Source organism: Hipposideros armiger, unplaced genomic scaffold, assembly GCF_001890085.2.
Source record: "Hipposideros armiger isolate ML-2016 unplaced genomic scaffold, ASM189008v1 scaffold_37, whole genome shotgun sequence".
Taxonomy (NCBI): domain Eukaryota; kingdom Metazoa; phylum Chordata; class Mammalia; order Chiroptera; family Hipposideridae; genus Hipposideros; species Hipposideros armiger.
Window position 1 is genome coordinate 1,781,798 of NW_017731387.1, and position 23,761 is coordinate 1,805,558.

The window sequence follows — 23,761 nt, forward strand, 5'->3', positions numbered from 1 at the left end:
AGTTCTCATGTTCATGATAGGAAGTCACAGAGACCCTCTCTCCATAATTTGATAAAACGCTTTGTCTTTCATTAGAGGTAGGACAAAATTTTGCAAGCTAAGGAAACAACCACCAACGAAGTTATTTTGTTTGGAAAGACACCAGTTACTTCAAAAACAATGGACACAACTTAATATTCATGTCTGTAAGTTAATTTTCATTTCACAAGGTGCATTGCAACAATACCCAAATCTGCAGTTTCCAGACCCAATTGATGAAAATAACATTCTTGCCCAGTCAGTTAATGAAGGGATTCTTATGAAATACCCACCCCCAGAAACTCATTTACCAAATTGCAGCTTTTTCAAATTGATTCTGCAAAAATATAAAAGCAACTCTGCTTCACCCTTCTGATATGTATTCATGGAATCGAGCTTTGGGGTTCTTATATATTTTCACCCATTCAAAATACTTAAAGTTTATATTTATGTCATATACCAAGTGATTTCTATTTAAACCTGAAGCCTCCAGGTTTTTGGTAAATTAATGTCAAGTTATTTCAGACCTGAGCAGCCATCATTCCTCCTCAGGAGCCCAGAGTTGCCGCTGTCATTTGTATCTGCATTAGAAAGCAGCTACAACCAGTCTCAGACCCCCTTTTCTGCCCAACCACGCATCTTAGAGTCTCCTGCTGTCCAGACTCACTGACTGAGGTGGTTTTCTTTTTTTTTTCTCTTATCTACATGCATATCTAGGGGCCAAGATGTGTAAATTCTGACTTTGCAATACTTTTATCAATTCTTTCTTTCCCGTGGGTTATCACTGAGACCAAAAATGCTGCCTCTTGGATGGGACTAACTAAATAAATGTTCTCATCAAAGTCAATTGAAAGGAAAATAAAAATAAAATTAAATTTTCATGAGGATGAAGTGCCGTGAAGATGGGGCAGTTAAATGGCTATTAACTGGCCTGATAATTTGGTATTCCTTTGCCCAAATCATCATGGTCCGTGTCCACCAGCATAAGCAACGTTTTGTCCAAAGAATAAACTTATGTTCATCTTTATAGCAACATTGCCAAACAAATCAAAATGCTAATTGAATTAACAATAAGAAATACCCCTGCCAAGAGCACTGGACACAAATGTAATAAACTGAGCAAAGGGGGAAATTGTGAAGTGCTGAGGTACAGAGTGAACTCCCAATGAAGGGAAGGAGTGCAGTTACTTGAAGTCCTCTCGAAGTTCCTTTCTGACTTGGAGATCAACTAGCACTAGAATCAACATACTAATATACAGGAAAAGAAAGTCAGAGTGCTAATCGGCAGTCAGGATATTGGCTAGGTTGCTACTGAGACTCCAAAATACAGGATAGAATTTTGTTTTCAATGAATACTTCTCTTTATACAAATCCAGACGTAGGCAAATTACCCTTAATTTGGGGTTTCCATCTGTGTCCCCATTTCCACCAGTTAGAAGGAGAGAATGAAGGAAAGGATGGTGGTGACTGAGTGGATACGGCTGCTTCTGGCTCGAATTAGAAACTCTGTTATTACTGTGATATGAGGTACATCTGTCACTACAAAAGCTGAACTTGTGATCTCCAACTGCTGATTCCTTGGTCTGTCTTGTTTGTTTCAGAACTCACATTTATGAATTGCTTTAGTGATCTACAATCTACATAGCATTTTATTTAAAATATATATTTTTAAAATAGACCATTATAGGTTTTGTATTATATTTATTTCTGTGCTTGTTGAATCCTAAAGTCTTAGCTGTTTTTTTCACTTTGTATCAACTAATATAGGAGTCCACAATAGCTTGTGAAATCAACTATTTTAATTCAAAGTCATCATGTATTATAGAATAAAGTTTTAATGGTACTAGTCTCTCCTTTTCTAATGGAGAAATGTGAGTATTACTATTAGCTTTGTTTGCAGTTAAAGGTTTGATAAACCTTACATAAAGCATTTCATGGAGTATTCAACATTTTCCCCACTATACTACTTACTGCAGCTTGCAAGTCTGTTCTATTTTTAAATCAATATACATGAGCTTTCTATTTTCTGCTGGTGCTCAAGGGCAAAATTTCAGAACCAAACATTTTGTTCATAAGTGAATTTTAACTATATCTTCAATTAATGCATAATACAGAAGACATGATACAAATTACTTTAGTCAAACAATATTGTTAATAAAATTCATTAAATAATTTCAGCTAAGTGCTTTTCTGTCTGCATGATAATTTATATTCAAGTAATGGTATATTATCTGATAAGGTACTTGTAACTAGAATATATAAAAACTCTTACCATTCAATAATCAAAGACAAAAAAACAATTAAAATGAGCAAAGGACCTGATAGGTTTTTCTTCAAGGAAAATATACAAAAGGCCGATAAACAAACATGAAATAATACTCAGTGTTTTTATTCGTCAGTAAAATTAAAGTCAGAACCACAATGAGACACAACTTTGCATCCACTAGGATGGTTATGATCAGAAAGCCGGATAATAACAACTGTTCCTAAGGATGTGAAGAAATTGGAACCCTAATACATTGCCGGTGGGGCTGCGAAATGTTACAGCCTCCTTGGAAAAAATTCTGGCAGTTCCTACAAAAGACTAAACAGAGTTGCCATATGTCCTAGCAATTCCACTCCTAGATACATACCCAAAGGAAATGAAAGCATATGTCCACACAAAAATCTTTACACAAGTGTTAAGAACAGCCTTATTCACAATGCTGGAAACGAACCAAATATCCATCATCTGATGACTAGAAAAATAAAACATGATATAGTCATAGAATGGAATATTATTGAGTCATAAAAAGGAATGAAGTGCTGATGCATATTACGATATGGATGAACCTTGAGCCTGTCTTGCCCAGTGAAAGAAGCCAGTCCAGAAAAAAAAAATCACATAGTATATTATTCCAATTATGTGCAATACACAATACCCAAAATAGGGACATGTTTAGAGATGGTAGCTGAGGGGTTGCCTAATGCTGACAGAGCTGGGGGAAATGTAGGTGACTGCTGAAAGGTAGAGGGTTTCTTTATGGGGTGATGAAAATATTCAAGAGTTAGAGAGTGGTGATGGCTGCACAGTTGTATGAACATATTAAAAACCATTGGACTGTGCACTTGAAATGGGTGAAATATATATATGTGAATTATATCCCAAGAAAGTTGCCATAAAGAAAGTTATCCTGGTGGACTCTTGCATTGGTTGTGACACTTAGTTGTGAAATAATTATGCAGGTCAATCTTATTTATGGGAAATCCTTACTGACGTGGTGACAATGTCTTCAACCACTTTCCTTTTGTTGTTGTTGTTTAATAAGGAAAAATTCATTAGGATATTTGGGGAAACCCCTCTTTTAAGAGTCACTGAAATTTGTTTTTAAATTATGTCAAGTGCAATTTATGCACCAGGCAATATTGTGGAGAATAAATAATATTCACTAGGTGTAGGATGATGTAACTTAACCAGTGTACGAATGATACTGCTCGTGTAAATGCCCGCATTTTGTCATTTGTACAATGAAGCTGGCCTAGATCGTTCATCTTGAAAGTGGTCTGACTCTGTGACAAAGGTTGAAGGAATGGCGACATAATAAACCCATGTGATGAGTCCTATGAATGTTCAAGTAATTGGGATCAAAATAGTTTTCAGTGTTTTACTTAATTTTACCACCATGATGAGTACTTTCATCCTTGATAAAGTTTCATTCATGATCTTGTTACACCCTTTCCACTGCACAGATTAAAGGCTTGTAAATGTATCGAACAGAAATATTTCTCTTCAGAACATAGGAAAAAATGCTCCTGGGAAACTTGTACTGCCTCAATAGAGGAGAGATGTAATTAGAGGAAAGTGAGTAAAATCTACTTAAAAATACTGCAGGGCACTTGCTCTTTTTCAATTAGCAATTTATTCCATCTAGTAATAAATCCCAAGAAAGGATTTTCCTTTCTCTTGATTTATTTGATGTGGCACTTCACTTAAATAACTATTAATTAACTTACTTAATTTAAATAATCATCACCACAAGCACCTCAATGAAATTTACTTAGAAAAACCAACATTGTGTCTCAATTACCAAGTAATGACTATAAAAAGTATGAACACAGTGCAACATTTGTCTGTTTAAGGAAGAGGGGTGAACAAGTTCCCTGATTATATTTTCCTTGATCAACCAAGTCAAAACCACCCTCTGTATTTTATAGAACTCTATCAAAATAAATGAGAATGCAATGTTCTGATGATAAAACTTTCTCCATCTACCTTGAAATGCATATAAAAATGATTTCTTTTATACTACATTAGTTAACCCCAAACTACTTTGTCATCATTCTATAATAATTAAACATGTTTAATTTCAAGGTCCATTGTACACATATAGCTTTAGATTAAAAACTTATCTCAAGAATAGGAAAAATTGGTGTTAAGATTTCATACCAGTGACTGTCATGAACCTGTTTTTCTTTCAAGTTTTATTTGCAAAGTATCAACCTCAAATATAGAAACAATGCTCCAATCCTTGGCCTAACAAACGATGTAGACACTTAGAATTTAGGATAAAACTAATCTCAAGTTTCGTTACAAGAGACAGCAAATCCCTGTCAATGTTCTGTATGTCTTGGACCCTGTAGCATATTTGTCCATTTATCTGTCCATCGGTCTCTCCATCAGATGAAGGGAACTCACACAGACAAGTACAGCTGCATATCTAGCTGCACCCCTTGGCTTGCTGCCTTTCTAAAGCACATCCCTGCACTCATAGTAGTTTTTATAACTTCAAATGCATTATTCAGATGCAAAGAAAAGGTATACTTACTGCCCCCTAGACGTGTGAACCAGGAGTGTGATGAGGGTGGAAGTGGCTGGGCATATGCAGTTTAAAGCTAGCATGGCGTATTTAAATTCTTCTTCACACACAACATGATCTGTTTGAGATAAAATACGTGAATTAGAATAATTTACCTTGGGATGGTCATAGCTTTAAATAATAGGAAAAATAACACAATTGAATAAAATTACAGAAGTTTCAATCCAAACACTTATTTTAGAGATGTTTTTACATGTACCGTTTTATCCGCAGGAAAAAATGTTTCATAAGAAAGGCTCTAGAGTATGAGTTAAGTGAGCCCCAGGGAAGGGGGTGCTAAACCCAGCTCTGTTTTTTACAAAAGTGACAGCCTCTAGCACCATGTCTCATTTTTCTATGCCTCCTCAAAATTGTGTGGTAGTTTGGGAATAGCTCATCAGTTACCCTCCGAGGGTCCCCTTCTGTCCCTTCTCAATGAATGCGTGGAACTGTGTCTGGGTGGGGATGGCGGAGGGAGGGTTGTGCTGGAATGGACTAATTTTTCAGAAACTCTACCTGCCAGGAGCCGCTGGATGTCTAGGGCACTCTGTCTTAGAGTTTTAAAAGAATTGAGTTTGGAAATGACCAGCTTAATCTGAATGGGCTAATTATCATTTAATGCCTCAATGCTATTTGGTTAATTAGAAAATAGTTTGCAGAACTCAGGATTGGCCTCTTTTGTGCTGAGCCGGAGGTCTGCAGTAAGGGTTAAGCCTGGCTGCTGACAAGCTGACAGGCTCTCAGGCCCAGGTGAGCAGTGTGGGAAGGTTGCTAGATAGATCTCATTCTCCACTGTGCTGCTGCAAGCCTACGTCACAGACAACCTTGCAAGTTACAGAGTGGACTGCCAGCCTGTTAGCAGTTTCTGCTTGCTATATTTTGTCTCGCTTTGAGAACATTTGCTTCCCCACTCCCCTCTCCCCCCGGGGGGGAGAAGCGGCTTGCTGGCAGAGGTTGTGACCGCCATCCCTTGGGAGATGGGCGGCCTTGGCCTGGAGCAGGTGTGTGTGGCCAGCGTGTGGGAAAAACGCTGTGCCTTGAATAAAGATTCCCCTTTTTACACCCTCAGTAGGATAAGGATCTGATACCCCTTCCGATATTGTTTTATTTGCCTTAATCAACCTAGTAAGTCTTATATATTACTATAATTCTATTTTATACACTAAAAGCAATCTTAGGCGCACTGTTAGTCTCTTAATCTCTTAGTAATAAGCAAAGCATGCACTCTGTAGTCTCAGGATTCTGCTCAGCTATGGTGTTTGAGATAACTACTAATTGGCCATAAAACATCCTTCCAATGCCAAGGCTGGAATTCAGCTCTGACCATCAAAGGTAAAGACAAAGTAAGTTAGTCATTAGTATGAAACAAATCCAGCTGTACCCTGTAACAGAAATAGCATGAGATAGTAAATCTCTAGGAAGGACAAACTTCTAAGGAGACTAGACCTTGGGAAGGAAGAAATAATGAAACTATGTAGAAGGCAGAAGGGTAAAAGTTTGTCTCTGGAAAAAATAGCTCAATGATGTCATGGTCAACTGTCCGGTATAAAAAGGGACATGCTATAACAATAAATTGAGACACTGCTCTTCTTGAAAAAGCGCTCCTGTGTCTCCGCGTGTTTTTCTTTTTCCTTACTGTAATAAATAACAAGAAAAGAGAGAGACACTCCTTGTGAAAATGCCGCACTGCCTCCCTGCCTCTTGCCGCCGACGCCATCCCCACCAAAGGGCCTTCCCTGGACCTGTGGGAGCTGGTCTCCCGCGTATACCAATCAGTGGGAAATGGAAGGAAGAGAATGTTCAATAAGATATGGGTAGCATTTTGATTTCTATTTATGCTTTTTTCCTACATTTCGGTAAAAGATCTGCAGTCTCTATTAGCCCATCAAGTAAAGTCCCCATCACTGGAGACAATTTCACACATAAATATAAAGAATGTTTTTCACTGTCTTACTATATACTGAATTATCTAAGAGCACAAATACTGCGTAAAGTCAGAGGAAATTTCCTTTATTCTGTTTAACATTGTAGATGAGTCATCAATGCAAAAGTAGGATGACTACTGATAGGACCAGTGTCGGTGCCCGGTACATACTTACTGGTGCAAGCATCTTTTCCGTTGTGTTTCCTAGGTATTCATAGCTTAACATTTATGTTCTGAAATATATACCTCTTTGTTATCCATCATTTCCTTCTGTTTCTCCTTCACATTACAATTAGGGTATTATATTAATTATTTTAAATATATTTGTACAGATATATTTACTCTGAATTTCATTCCAACGTATTAAAGGAAGCATTACAAAATATGTATTGTAAAAATGAGGTATTAGATCAGATAGGTTGAAAACCATGGTCTTAGATGAGTGAGTTAACGTTAATGGTCATGGGATTCCTTGTTAGATAAAAAGTGAAATCAGTACTCTTTTCATGAAAAAAAAATCAATTTAATCAATATTGATGGGTGACACTGGGAAAGGAATATGATAGAATATTGAACTAGATCATAATCTTCATTTGTATGAAGTACAGGGAAAATAGAGCCCAGTTATTGATACATAGAAAGGATTGGAAGAAATCTCCCCCAATTTCTCTGTGGCCACAGAGAATAGTGAACAAGGAGCCATGCTCGTGAATAGATGAAGGAGTTATTCTCCAAGAGCAGAATGGGTGTCTAGTCAAGGAATTTACTGGAAGGTCTCTGCAGTTCATGTTCCGCAGGATTTCGTCATTGCTATGGACCAATGACTGCTGTGTCTCTCCCTTTCTCCCCTTTCCCAAAACCCAGTATTTCATTGCAATCCTCTGCCCCACTAATATGGGGTGGGGTGTCTAACGAATTTATGGTGTGTCTGTTGCTAAACTATCGGGAACCACATCTAGAACTGACTGTTTTATCCAGATATCTTGAACTTTGAGCCGGATGCAGAAGTGATATAACTGAAGTAGTATTCCTAAAATTGATGAATATTTTAAGCTATAGGGAAAATATTACACATGAGTCCTTGGGTGGACGGAGTTGAACTGTGGCTGAAACCAAACTCTCTGTCCCCCCATATTTATTGTCTCCACTTCCGTTAGTAATGGAGGCTCTCACTTCCCCCACCCCATTCCCCATGTTTAGCTGGGCGCAAGGCTGCCCGGGTAGAAATGACATTTCTCAGCTTCCCTTTTAGTTAGGTATGGTCACTTGACTAGGTTTTGTCCAACTTCTGGATGATATTGACAAAACCACTTTCCCGAAACTTTTCAGTCCTTGCTGGTGAGATGACATATGTGGCAAAAACCCAGCTTTGATTATGCAGACAAAGATGGCGCCTTAGCAGTGGTCACATTTGTCCACTTTTCCCTTATGGCTTCTAATCTCCCTCCCTTGTTGAAGAAAGTGTTTCCTCTCTCAAAGTTATATACATTTTATCTGGTATTTTCTTCTCGACCTTCGAAAGTTTCTGTTTGTTGGTTTTGATTTAGATCTTTCTCCTCTGTTGCTTGCTGATAGAACATAAGCACTGGTGGCATCACCACTGAGCATGCCAGGCCATGAATGAGTTCCCTGTCCCTGTAAGTCTGACTTGCCTCCTCTGGAACATGTGAATATTAACAGCATTTACCTCATAGGGTTTTCTCAGGAGAAAAACAAACAGTATAAACTGCTGATCAGAATTCTAAACAAGTATTATATACCATCACAGTAATGATTTATTAAGCATAAAACCATAGATTTCAATAAACTCTATTGAAATAATGCCAATGATATATTTTAAGAATTTAAGTAGCAAAACCAAATAAGATAACTGCATTGGTATACAATTAAACCATGGTCCTAATTTTATAAAAATGCTGAATTCTCCTTGTATCTCCATGTGTGCACATATGTCTGAATAAGCAGAGGTAACTGGAAGAACTGGAATCATACTAGTAATTGTAACTACCTCACGGGGTGGGAACAGTTTTGGGGGGATATGACTTTTAAAATCGTAGGATTACATGAGATTCTCTTTTATTGCTATTTTTATTATTTTTAATTGAAAAGCTTTTAAGATAAGCAATTATAACTAAAGACACAAATGTACAGATAGACATGAATTAAATCTATTTGCAAGTCCCCTTTCTTTTATGGAACATGAAATTGCTAATTACATTTTGATAAGCCAGAATATTTTTTAAAAGTCTGCCTCACAGTGCTTTCTGAGCTCTTGTATGATTTAAAGTACTAGAAGCTTCTTCCATGCAGTTGCTAGGCAACAACCCTTTGGAAAGCAATAAACAGTAAAAAGTGCACCAAGCCTATCTGGCCCTGGGTTTTGAGTTACAGAAATCAAATATTCTTTGGAAAAGAGATTTTAAACAGAAATGCAAACCAGGGTAGATTTTTAAAATTGCATGTTATTTGGTTTTATTTTAAGGGGAGAAAGTTCATTACAGAGAGCAACTGAATAAATCGTGTTATAAAATCTCTCATATAGCATTTGCTTATTAGGCTGATTATAAGCATGAGAGGGTTAATTTCTATGAAAATTGCTTATTTTTCTTAGAGGAAAAGACAATCTGTAATTATTGACTTTTGTTTTGATCCTGTTGCTTTAATCAATAAAATACCAATCAGTGAAGTGTGTGTGTGTGTGTGTGTGTGTGTGTGTGTGTGTGTACACACGTATGCATGCACACACATCAGAGACTTGCCAAATCTAGGACTGTGAGCCATTCATCCACTAAATGGCTAAGAATAGTTTTAAGTAAGCCTTTAAAAGTCGTTTAGTTTGACAAGTTCTAAATATAAGAATGCTTATTAAATGTATAGACATTCAACCCAGTTTGAGATTGGCAGTATTCTAGAAAACAGATTTATTTCATTTCAAGAAAATTGAGTATAAAAAGCATTTCTGTGTTTATCTAATTGCTTGAATCCTTATATTTTTTTCATGCTGTCATGTTTTTCAAATGTGTCATACTAATTAAATGATCAAAAAGGAATTTTTTCCTGAATTCTAGAGCAAAACAGTTTTAATTTTATTTATCTTCATTCCTTTTAAGGATGTTAGAAAAACAGCACTCAATATTTTATGAAAAATTGTTTTCCTCAGAAGTCTAATTTTGTAGGTTCTAACCAAAAGTATTCTTTCCTCACTAATTTATGGTAGTTATTGACGTCATTACAATTATGATATAATTATTGAATCATCTTAATAGTAATATAACAAACAATATTTCAGCTTTTATGCTAAAAGATACCTATATGTGTATGTGTGTATGTATATATTATTAAACCTCAGTGATTTTATATATACATATAATTAAGCCTTGATGATGTATAATGTTTTAAACAGTTTTCAGGTAAAACAATCAGATACTCAGAATTAAATTGCCTAAATCCATTATAAAAATTCAAACTGCTTATAAAGAACGCTACAAAAGCAATATAATTCTAAAACTGATTAACCAAGCACAGTAAAATGAGTGATCTATTCTAGTGGCTTCCTCTCTTCTGCAGCCACTCAGAAGGTTACTACTTGGTCATATTGCGCAAAGTCACTAAATTGAACCGATGCCTGAAAAAATACAACCACCATGTTCCCCAAACACCCATCATTTAATTAGGAGGTTTGGGAGGAATGTAGCCAAGCTTGACCTTGAAATCAATTTTGTTACTTTTCAATGACAGACACCCTCAGAGTGTGGCTGGACTGAAATGATTTGTGTCACTGATTCAAAGGGATTTTGAAAGATCTGTAGGAGATTTATCAGGAGCAAATATACTGTAATAAATGTTATAAAGGAAATAAATTCAGACACAAAAGGATACCTTTCCTGCCCTGGGGGTAACAAGAAAAGCACAGCCAAGGAACCGATGTTTAAACAAAGGTTTTAAGGGTAACGAAGACTATGTTAATTGAAGGTGAAGAAAGTGTTCACGTAATTTGAAAACATAAAATCAGACAAGTAGGAGGACATTTAAATTTTTATGGAGATAAAAATCCTGGGGCCGGCCGTGTGGTGCGTTGGTTAAGAGCTGGCTTGGGACGCCAGCTCTGAGCAGCAGGGCCCTGGTTCGGATCTCACATGAGGGCCAGTGACACTGCCCTCTACAGCTAAGATGGTGAACAACAGCTCTACCTGGAGCTGGGCTGCTGTGAGCTGCCATGAGCTGCCGTGAGCGGCCGTCCAATGGCCAGCGAGAAACTGCCTCACCCGGGAAGAGCACAATGATACCAACATGGGCCAGTGAAGCGACGTCCTCCACAACTAGACTGAAGAACAAAAGGACAGCAACTTGTCTATTCCCCTTCCCCAATTCCTCAATGCTGTTCCCCTCCCCCCAATTCCCCAATAAAATCTTAAAAAAAAAAATCCTGGCTCTGCCACTTAGTATGGCACCATCAGCATTTTACTTAATACCTTGTGTCTCGGCTTCCCATCTGTCTACTGGGAATAATAATAGAACCTGCCTGTGGTAGCCAGCCTCCCCGACCGCCACTAGTAATTCTCATATCCCATGTAGTCCCACCTACACGGAAGAGGGCTCCTCTGTGTAACCAGTAAGATATTTCGGAAATGACAAACTGTGACTGCCGGTGCTGTGTCACCAAAAACACTGGGCTTCCGCCTTGCTCCCTTGGATCAGCTGGTCAGGGGAAGCCAGCTGCCACATTGCAAGGGCACACCAGCAGCTCTAAGGAAAAGGCCTTGAAGTAAATAAGGAGGCTTCCTGCCGACAGCCAGCACTCACTTGACAACCATGCGAGGGAAGGGTGTACCACCTTCGAGACAGACCCTTCAGATAACTGACGCGCCAGCTGACCCCTCCACGGCATCACAAACATCTTAATCATTATTTCTTCCGAATGCCTGAGGCACAGAAGCTATGAGATAAGAACTGTCTATTATTTATACCACAGAATTTGGTATAAAATTCTGTGGTATAAATAATACACAGCAACAGATAGCTAACATACTACCTTCTAAGGCTGCGATAAACACTGAGTTAACCTATAAAAAATGCTAGAAATTAGTCCTTGCACATAGTAAGTACTATATGAATTTCAGCTGCCCCTGTCAGTAAAACAACAACAACAATAATAATATAGTTCTTCTATTATTCTTCATTCAGCTAAGGGGCAAAAGTTAAAAGGAATAATGCCCACTTCTGCAAAGCTAATTTATACATTTCTGGAGACCACATTGGTAGGGTGTCTTATTAAAAACCATTCAAGTACGCATACCATTTAACCTAGAAATTCCATTAGATAATCATTTTAAGGCTATTATCACACCAGTTCTCAAAACCTCTTTTATGATAATTTAGTTTTTAATTTTTTTATTTTATTTCTAGATGAAACTGAGTCTTAGTAAGCTGAAAAACAAAGAATACTCCATAAACAATCCAAGGAGAAACTGATTTCATAAAAATTACTAACCTCCTGCAATTTGCACATTTTATAGGTTTCATATTCTTATTTTAAAACACATAAACTTCCAAAATCTGTTGGAAATAAGTGATCTCAGCTAATTACATTTACCGTGGTGATTTTTAAAAATAGCTGCCCCCTCTTAAATTGCTTTATTTTTCATTCCTTTTTGGAAGCTGAGTTAACGTTTTCCAGAAGGAAGTAGCTGTTGGCTGACTCATCAATTTTAGTTCCTATGATTTATCACACAAAATGGTTTGATGGCTTAAATAAGAACTTGGCACCAATGAAAGTTTTTGTTATATTGAGATAATAAATGAGAATTGATCATGGGTTATAGAAAGTAACATTATGACACTTACACATATTTATAGAGTCATAAGTATTTATCTTTTACCAACAAAATAATATTTAAATTCACATAAATAAATTACTATAGTCTAACGCACATAACCCCTAGTCATGATTAAGTGAATAACATGATCCCTGCTTAGAGAGAACAACTCACAATTCTTTTTCATGGCATTAATTGTACTTAATAACTTGGAGTTTCTGGGAAAATGTAAAAATCTATAAATAAATTAAAATCTACCGTCATCGAGAAAGTCACCTTCTAGCTAGTATTACATGTTTCTGTAGGAAAATAAATATAATTTTGTACATTCATATCCTGAATATAATTCTTGCTTTCCCTTAAGGAATTTCATATATTGTTTATTTAATTTGTATTGACCTATAATTTCTAATAATCCATTTGGATAATAATAAATCTCATACACACACCACATCTCATGGATCTGTGACCGTATGCCATGACATTTTGCTTCTTTCCACATTTATTCCTGTAATCAATCAAATGGTAATGGGTGTTCTTGTATGTTACTGCTCTATGCAGATCATATTATTTCCCCATGAAACCTTCACGTGATTGTGTAAACAGATGTCACCTGATGTCTCCATCCTTTTTGGATTTCTGCATATGCATCCTTGAACCACTCACACAAAAAATACACTCAGACCTATGCTCCCTTTCAAGCGGTTCCCAACATTAGCTGCACAATGGCATTCTAACGTCCATTTTAATATGACAGTCTGCTGGACAAAGTGGATGGAGAAAACATTACCGGGATCTGTATTTAGATTTCTGGCACTCTTTTTCCCTGTTACTTCTGTCGCTTCACTTGCTTACCTCATCATGATGGAGCATTACTTGTATACTTGAAAGCTGTTTCATATGTTTTTGCATATTTTTATTTTTCTGAATAACAGCAGTACTTTCTAACATTCTTACTGGACATGTTCAGTTTTTAAATCGTTACTATAGTGACAAGACACTCTTGAGTCTAGCACCATGCTTATCATTGGAGATATAAAGCGCTTAAGAAACTAATATTCTAGAGTGAAATGAACATCGAAGCAATTAAACTTCAATTAGTTAACTGCTGTAATAGAATTGGTATTAAATGAGAGGACACACAAAAAATAAATGAGAGCTGCAAAGATAGAATGAAATGGTTTCTCCCCACTCTTTGGTTTCCACAGTCATATGATTGTTAAATCTACAGAATCTCTGAAATGCCTCGTGTCTCTCCTCTCACTTCATGTCTGTTATGGTCTCTCTAGTTGAATCTCTCAGTATCCCTCACTTACCAGCTACAATAGCTTCCTAAATAATCACCCCATGAGGCCCTGTTTGTCCTCTCCACTGCACTGTACATCTGCCCTGAAGTTACTTTGTTATCTAAAGCAAATTTTATAACTTTACCTACAACTTTTATGAGTGTCTCATTGCTTCTCCAACATTCCAGTTGTTCAGTAAAGCCTAATTCACAATCAATCTCTCTCTCTCTCTCTCTTTCTCTCTCTCTCTCTCTCTCTCTCTCTCTCTTTCTCACTCTCACTCACACACACACACACACACACACACACACACTTGTGTGTGTACAATATGAAGTTGTGACATTCCTACACAGTCTGCTTTGAGGCAATGTTAGAGCCTATGAAGCTCCCAATATAATATTTGCCTTCTCCACTTTCTGACTACCCTACTGTTGGGAACTCCTTCTTTTGCCACTAAAAATTGTATTTTAAGAGACTCTTCTTGATGCAAAGGTAATTAATTATTCCAGGGGTGGAGATATTATATGAAATTATGAAAGCCTTAACTGTCTGTAATAGGTCCAGCAGATCAACTAAATTCATCAAGCAAAATCTAGTGAGGCTAGAACACAGATGGAATCATGAGTTTTGATCTATTTGGAGGGTGCAAGGGTGGGGCAGGAGGGTGGTAAGGTTACAGCTGGGGCTCCAGGTAGAAAGTGTAGACTCAGCTGGAGTGGTGTTCTTGGTCAGAACATAACAGCACACAGGCTCCCTGGTTATTAAAGGGTGAGAGGTAACAAAAATGAGAAAGTTTCCCATTAGAACAGATAGCTAGTCCATCGTGTTCATCATTATAGCACCAGTGACTGGAACAACCAATTGCTCACAGTAGGACTCAATAAAAATGTTTTGAATGCATAAATGAGAGAGACAGAGGGTAGCTATACTTGGTCTTCTTTATAAAAAATTGATTTCAAGAAACTACTTTACGGACTGAAAGTCATATGTTTAGGATATGATAGAATATGCCTGGCACTGGAGAAGAAATATGCTACTCCAGTTTACAGAACCATGAAATTGAGTCTTTGAGAAATATACAACTTTAAGAAAATTAATGGAGAAAAACATAGAGATGCTTTGAGTTAATTTAATTTTAAGTGGTCCACAAGAAAATGGCTTGAAATACCTAATGTTCGATGGCAATTTAATCAAGTATCAAAGATAACACAAAGGAAAGCTGATTTGGCTATTTAATAGATCCACACATTAAACTTTTTAAAGCTACAAAAGGAAAAACAAATAAGTTACTGATATTGCGTTAGGAGGAGCAAAAGACGAGAATATATTTCACTTAAAAAATAATCCACACCAATGTTAATTTTTTTGTTTTGATTAAATGGACCGTGGCCATAGAAGACGTTAACATAACGTTCCAGGAAGCTACAAGGTGAAGGGTGAATGGGCGTGCCCTGTACTGTCTATACCTCTACTCTTCTGTAAATCCAAGCTTATTTCAGTATAAAAATTTTTAAAAAAAGAAACTCAAGGAAAAATAAAATATTGATATAAAACTGAATTTAAAATACAGGCTTAGGAGACATTCTACAGGGGGACAATGAACAACATTTGAATGTGAACCAGACCCATGGAATTATCTGATGCTCTTAGGTACAAAAATGTGGTCATGGGTATATAGCATACTATCATTCTTAGGAAAAGCCTACTGAAGTGAAAGAGTGTGTGTGTGTGTGTGAGTGTGTGTGTGTGTGTGTGTGTGTGTGTGGTGTACACAGATAAGTTTAAGCAAATGTGAAAAAATGTTAATGATTGTTGAATGTAAATGCAGGAATACAGGTTTTCATTGTATAATTTTAGAACTGTGCATGTTTGATGATTTACAAAGTAAATACTAGTGAGGAAAGACAGAAAACAATTTAAAGACTCTCCAGACTGGGCTGCTTTTGAAAATGACTCTATGTTAAGTGGGTTCTGATGAACTACACAATAAAACAAATGAAAGAGTAAATATTTCCATCTAAAATTGGGGAATTTTCAAAAAAGACATACAGGTAGTCAATAGAGATAGGAAGAGATGCTAAACATCACTAATAATCAGAGGAATACAAATTCAAACTGCAATGAGATATCCCCTCACACCTGTCAGAATGGCTGTTATCAAAAAGATGAGAAATAACAGGTGTTGTGGAAGACATGGACCAAAGAGAATCCTCGTGCACTGTTGCTGGGATTGTAAATGGATCTACTCACTATGGAAATCAGTGTGACGGTTCCTCAGAAAATTAAGAATAGAACTACCATACAAACGAACAATTCCCCTTTTGGAGAAAATGAAAACACTATTTCTAAAAGATATATGCACCCCTGTGTTCAGTGCAGCATTATTTACAATAGCTAAGATATGGAAGCAACCTAGGTGTCCACAGATAGATGAATGGATAAAGAAGAAGTGGTACATATATACAATGGAATATTACTGTGTCATAAAAAAGAATGACATGTTGCCATTTGCAACAACATGGATGGCCCCAGAGGGTATTATGCCAAGCGAAGTAAGTCAAACACAAATACTTATCATTTTGTTTATATGTGGAATCTAAACTAAACAAATGAGCAATCAAAACATATCAGGCTCATAGACACAGAGAACAAACTGGGGTCACCAGAGGGGAGGGGCATGAAAAAGGTGAAGGGGAATAAGAGGTAAAGTTATAAAATAAATAAGTCACAGGGATGGAATGTACAGCGCAGAGAACATAGTCAACAACCCTGTAATAACTTTGTATGGTGACATGACATGTGGCTGTTGGACTCACTGTGGTGATCACATCGTAAGGTATATAAATGTCGAATCACTGTGCTATACACCTGGCACTAATATAATATTGTACATCAGCTATACTTGAATAAAAAATAAAATTGGAGAAGTTTCAAAGTTTTGGCGTTTTCACTTTAAAACATAGGAATTCAAAGCATTATGTTCTTAAGTAGGTTGTTGTGAGGATGGAGTTGAAAACGATGTGTGTGGGTGTTATCTGGGAAATGAAGGACTTATTCCGCATGAAGAACTCACACCTCACCATTTGGTGAACGTCAAGCCTTGCACACACATATGTTATGTAGAAACAGCTAAGATCATTTCCAATATTTATATTGCTTAGAGATATTTTTCCACTCTCTTTTTCGGGTAGGAAAAAGTGAGGCATTAGAGTGTCTGGTGTTACATATAAAAGTAGATGGCAGCTAAACTGAGACAAGACCATTTTTTAGTTAATCGTTTCTTCCAGAAGTGTGTGTGTGTTGTGTGTATGTGTGTGTGTGTGTGTGTGTGTGTGTGCGCGCGTGTGCACACGCATGTATCGTACATGTGCATGGATTTTAAACAACATTGTGTTTATAATGGTAGCCATGACTTTCTACTGTAAGAAAAATACGTTTATACAATATTGTCAATGATATTGTTAAAAAAAAGTATTTGCTTTTGCCTATCCTTTGAAATTTTACCGCAACTGAATTTTTTTAATTCCCACAACTAACTCCTACCACTCTAGAATAATGATTCATTCTTCCAGGCATGTTTTAGTTGTGAAGTAGGAAGTATTTTGTTCAGTCAACACTTTACTACTGAGGTATGGTTCTTCCTTTCATTCATGAACTGGAAGCCATCTTCTGTTACTTATGAAATACCGTCATCAAAGCATGGAAAGTAAAATTCATAGAAAATTCACAAACTCATTTGCAAATTGATTTTTAGATTCTTTCCTCCTACTTATGGGTGAAAATGTCCCAATTTGATTTTTATGTCTCCTTACATCTGTTAAAATGAAGTGGGAGGTTTTCAGAGGACCCAATAGTGGAAAGAAAATTCATTGACAAAGCAAAGGAAATTGAATATTCACAGATGACATAACACTTTATTTGGTGGGGGGCGAGTGAGAATAGACTGTTAACCTAAATTTAGCAATTAATTTACTCACGTAGCAGGGCTTCATCTCCCACGGATTTTCTGAGTAATTTCATCTGACTAGGTAGGAGAGAAACAGCAAACTTCTTTTAGATTCATCTAATTGGAGAGCACAGTGTATTTGTTAAGTGCGTTCATTCAAGGTTTTTCAATAAAAGAGTTCCTTTCCTAGTAAAGTATGTATTTTTCTTCTTCGCTTGTGTGTGCGTGTGTGTGTGTGTGTGCATGTGTGTGTGTGTGTGTGTGTGTGTGTGTGTGTGTGTGTGTGTGTGTGTGAGAGAGAGAGAGAGAGANGTGTGTGTGTGTGTGTGTGTGTGTGTGTGTGTGTGTGTGTGTGTGTGTGTGTGTGTGTGTGTGTGAGAGAGAGAGAGAGAGAGACAGAGAGAGATTTGGAATGTAGAGTTGAGAAAGAGATAAAGGCTTGTTTTTATTCTGATTAAATTTGAGGCTACACAAACATGTCTGAAAACTGAACTACCATAATGTTTTGCCTTTTTTCATCATAGTTTTGGAACTAAAGGGAGACAATTTATGAAGCGCCCAACAATGTAGAGACCCACTTGTTTTTCCAGGCGATTTCCCATAGAACATTTGACCTTGAAAAGGCTTTCCGAGAATTGCTGGTCCCACAAGCGATTGACAGAGAACACAAGATGCTATAAAACCACATTTTTATATTAGCTATAGCTATGGAACACTGCCATCACCTCTTCCTGTGTCACAGTACCAATTGCCACATCTTTAAAAATATAAGGATATTGGTAAAATTATTTCTCACTAGAAAAGAGATTTCACATATAGTATTACCATTCAACTTCTGATCTACAGAGGTTGACAAAAGTAAGCCAACAGAAAGAATTCGCTTCAAAATAATGACATTGTAAAAGAACGTTGGCATCGCTATATTGGAAACAGACAAGTGCGTTTAGGCTGGTCTGGGAGGTCTGAAGATGTGTCAGTGCTGCCTACTGTCACACAGGGATGGCAGTCACTGTGCTGGGCTATGTGAAGAGCAACAGGAAGTGTATGGAGACACCTGGGAATCCGCAGGAAGAAAGGCAAAGCGTGTGCTTTGAGGCTGGGTATGAACGCAACCATGCCGTGGACTAGGGCTGGGTCAATGGATAAACCTGGGATATACAGGGCAGGGAACCTACAGGACTTGACAGATTGGAAGCAAATGGTGGGACACTGACTCATGGGTTCTTAGCTTGAGTTCTAAGTAGATGGTGCTGGGAAAAATGGGGGAGAAACAGATTTAAGCTTAAGGAAAGTCAAGTATTTCCAGATATCTTAATTTGGAGATAGCTATTGAAAGTCTAACAGGAGATATTGACTAGGCAGTTAGAGATATGAGACTGGAGTTCATGGTTATACTGAGGAAGAGATTTAATTTTGGAAATCAGATAAGCGGATGAGCTCCCCTAAGGAAAAGGTATACAGGGAGAACAGAAAATTATTTTCAATTTTTTTTGTAGAGAATCTTATGATTTGTGGACATTGGCAATTTTGTTTCTGACATTCTAATGCTTATCCCTTTTATTTATTTTTGTGGCCTTCCTGCACTCCTTAGGGTTCCCAAGGAAATGTTGAGTACAAGTGGCTTCGGTAGGATCCTTGTTTGTCCCTAATCTTAAAGGTAGACTTTCAGTATGTGATCGTTAAATACCCTTTTTCCTCCAGGTTATTGTATACATAACTTGCCTTAGGTTAAGAAATTCTCACTTGTAGTTTTCCAGTGCTTTTTCTTTTTCTTTAATTGAGAATAGATACTAAATTCCCTCTCTCAAATGTGCTTTTTTTTTTTGTATGCATTGAATTAATTATATTTTTTCCTTGAACGTGATTTTCTATTTTGGGGACAATTTCAGCTTCATGACATGTTATTTTTAAATACATTACTTTGTTCTTTTTGCTAATCTGTGATTTTTAAAACTATGTTAATCAGTTAAATTGATCCCCAGTTATCATTGTTCATACTATTCTTAATGAGTTTTGCATCGAGGCTAAGTTAGCCTACTAAAATGAGTTTGGGAGACAACTTTCTATTCTCTGGAAAATATGGGCAAGCTAAGAATTATTTGCTTTTTAAATGTCTGTAATAAGCTCTTTTTAAAACATCACAGACATTCCTCAGTTACTTTTCCTGGAGACAAAGATCATGCATATTTGTTAAGAAGATAAAAAATAGGCCCTCAAGTTTCATGATAATTTTCAATTTGATTGGTAGCAACCACTAGTGGCTGATGTTCTTGTGAGTATTTTTTTTAATCATAACAACCGTATGGCATCATTTCTCTTATTATCTTTATTTTACATGTTGAAGAACTCAAGCTTAAGAGATTAAGAAGTCTGAGGTCATGCAGTTAATATATAGTAAAACAGAGATTTGGCTGATGATCTCATTCTAGAACTTGCAATATTAATCTCTACTTTGGCAAATTTATTATACAAAGGACAAATTGCTGAAACTATACTTTGTTTTTCTATGAGCCAATTTGAGCTTATTTTCTTCTAAAAATTTGTGGTGATAAAAAGTAATCAAATTATCTGTGAAGTATATTTTTACATGACTTGAAACTCACTATAATTTGTAATATGCTTAGGTTAATATTCAGGAATCTCTTCTCATAACTATTATTCTACTGGAGAGTTTGTTCTTTCTGTCTGTCTCTAAGCTTACTATTTTTACCTTGGTGAGAGGAGTAGGAACATATACTTTCTATTGCTGGAATCATGTCCATATGGACTTTTTTCCCCTGTGAATTTGATCAAAGTATAGGTGATTATTTTAATTATAATTAATAGCATAATAATTCATACAATCATTCATTCAAATAATACTGTAATGATTCAATAATTTAATGAATGCCTACAGTCATTTTGTTCAGGAGAAAAGGATCCTTATTGGGTATGAATTGTAGATCTCCATAGACTGATAGTTGCTAGGTGCTGCATTGTTTTTACTTTCTAATAGGTCAAATTTTGAAGTTTAAATACATGGAAATAAAAACATTTTATATCTTATGATAATTAGAACCATGCTATTTAATACTCATGAGTATACAAGGACCGACTCATAATACAATTACAAACAATATTAGTTATCTATCGCTGCATCACAAATTACTCCAAAACTTAGTGATTTAACCATTTTACTTCTCGAAATCCTGTGGGTCCTTAGGTTCTTGGGACCATGATTGCTTGGGTTGGGAGCTAGAGAGGTGGGGTGGCTGGGATGGAGGAGTCTCCCTTTCCATGGGAATGTTCCAATGGAACGTGTTCACATCCTGTGGGCAAAGCCAGTCACAAGACAACCCATATTCAAGGAGCGGGGAAATAGATCCCACCTCTTCAGGAAGTAAGCTGCAAAGCCACATCGCCCTGGGAGACACACACACACACACACACACACACACACACACACACACACACACACGGGGAGCACGGCTCACTGGAGACCATTATGTTAAAAATCTACCACACGACCTAAGTGGCAGCTTGATACACTCACTGCCTTTTGAAAGGTAAAGTCCATAATCTGTTTAACCTCATGCTGAGATATAAATATATTATATTGGCTTGAGAGTCTCATCCATCACCTTAAACTGTTTTCATGGCATTTCAGTGAAACTGGCGTGCTTTCATTTTTTCACAATATGAAAAGAGCTCCTCTGAGATGCTGTAACCTCAGCCATACAAGAATAGACTTTATTAAAAGAAATTTCAGCAGATGCCATAAATGAGAAATGCTGATATAAAATACTGAGATAGAATTTTAAAATACCCCATTCATTTCAACGAGTTGATAAAAAATAATGGCAAAAGAAGAATGTGAAAAAGATTCAATGCAAATAGTCTTTGTAATCTTTTTGTTTGTAAAGTTAGACTCTTTCTGTGCATTTGGTCTGCCTGCTGTGAGTATATCAATGGATGGCTACAGGGACTGGCAAAGGAACTGGAGTCTGTTACGAATCTTAGCGATAACACATTCAGAATTACACATTGTCTTCCCAATCTCCATATTGTTTTAAGATCCACATTCAATATCCATTTATTGAATACCTAATATATTTCAGACATTATTTGTTTATCCCTTACTGCTAATGCTGACCAATAGGATAGAGACATCATCTATATGGCCATTTAACAGGAGAGGAAAATACAGCTCAGAATACTATTTTGCCAGGTTAAATCTTAGCTGGTGACAGCGAAATCTAAATTCATATAATTAGGACTTAGCCTTCCTAAAAATCTTAGCAGAGCAGGTCATTAACAAATCTGATGAAAATTTTGCAAAAATATTCCTTGTGTCAAATAATAATGAAAATAAGGCAGCTTAGTTACAAAGGTTTTTTAGATTAAAAAATATTGGCATTTCCTGAATGCTAATTATATGTATAACAGGCAATAGATGGAGTACTTTAATTTCACAAAATCATCTATTATTTTTGATTTTCAAGATAGGAAATAGGCTTAAATGGAAGCTTGGCACCAGCTCTAAGGATTTAAATCAGAATCTCCTAAGTTAGTACTTTATAAGAAAAATCTTCCAAAGAGATACTAAAATGCAGTCTAAGTTGAGAGCCATTGATTTAAGTTGGATGCTACACATTTATAGAAAAAAATGATGTCATTAGTCACAAAGATAAAAGACAGAGCAAACTGAATAGCAATAATTTCATGATTTTCTTATTATCATTAAAAGTATCTTAGTGTTTATAATTTCTCATTCAAATATCACATAAGGTGAACATTTTAAGATATATGAACACATTTTCTGAAAAAAATACATTTTGCTAACACATAGTTAAAATGATTTACATTTTAATGACTTTTGAAGCTTTAGACTATTCAGGTGAAATATAATATAGAAAAACAAGGCTGTTATATTTCAGGAAAAAATGTAGATAAATTATTGCCTGAATCAAAATTAGATCCTACAGAAGCATTCAAGTAAAAAGTAAAATACCATTTAATGTTCAAGTTCCTAACAGTTTAAAATATAATCTGATGTGAATAATTATTTTAAAAGCAGTGCCCCCATTGAAAAACCCATAGGTGTCTTTCTCTAGAATGGTTTTCAAAACCTACCCCCAAATTAAATCTATTTAAATATACTTGAATATACTGTATTATATGACTCCATTGTATGCTAAATTTGTGTATTAATCTATAGCAAAGTATTATCGATCTATGTATAAATGTAAGTATAAATTAATAGATACAACATTTGACACCTGTGCCTGTATTGTGCACAAAACTACCACTGCTAATCTATTTAGGCCTAATAAGTTACCCAGTACCTTCAGTTGCTAAAATCACCCAGTTACATAAAGAAGTAAAGATTCATCCCAAAACATTAACTTGTCACATTGTGAAGCGAATAAATCCTCATGATGAGTAGACGATAAAAAGGAAACGTCCTGTCCTAAGGAACAGGACTATAAATTGCCACTAACTTCATAGATGGCGCTCTTACAGTCACAGTGGGAGTTGGAGAAAATGCAAAGGATTTGATTCAAGACTGAACTTACCAGCAAATTTGATATGGAATTTATTTTCAGGCTTTAATATCTGCACATACAAAGGGCAATTTGGAGCAAAATCTTTTACAGCCCATGCTCTCAGAATTGTTTGGTGGTCCTGCAATGATAAAAATCAAAACATCATGAAATAAGTGGGAAAATGTATAATACAGCCATGTGCCGCATAACAATATTTCGGTCAACAGCAGGCCACACATATGACGGTGGTCCCGATTATAATGGAGCTGAAAATTTCCTATCACCCAGTGACATTGTAGGCATCATAGCGCCATTGTGCAAAGGTTGCAAAAATCACCAGGGCTGTGGTGGAGACGGCAGACAACTTGAACCTGGCTGTGGATGAGGACGACATTGGGCAGCTCCTAGGGG

At 36.5% G+C, this 23,761-nt stretch overlaps 1 protein-coding gene across 7 annotated transcripts in view; it reads right to left on the bottom strand.

The window, feature by feature from the left end:
• The window catches only part of KCNT2 (potassium sodium-activated channel subfamily T member 2), a 224,771-nt gene that overhangs the window by 79,214 nt on the left and 121,796 nt on the right, over window positions 1-23,761 (bottom strand). For all 7 annotated transcript variants that reach the window (XM_019638150.1, XM_019638147.1, XM_019638146.1 and 4 more), the window contains exons 13-14: window positions 23,381-23,489; window positions 4,824-4,932 (exon numbers count right to left, since the gene is read on the bottom strand). In XM_019638150.1, the coding sequence (XP_019493695.1) occupies window positions 4,824-4,932; window positions 23,381-23,489 (218 nt within the window). The remainder of the gene's footprint in view (window positions 1-4,823; window positions 4,933-23,380; window positions 23,490-23,761) is intronic.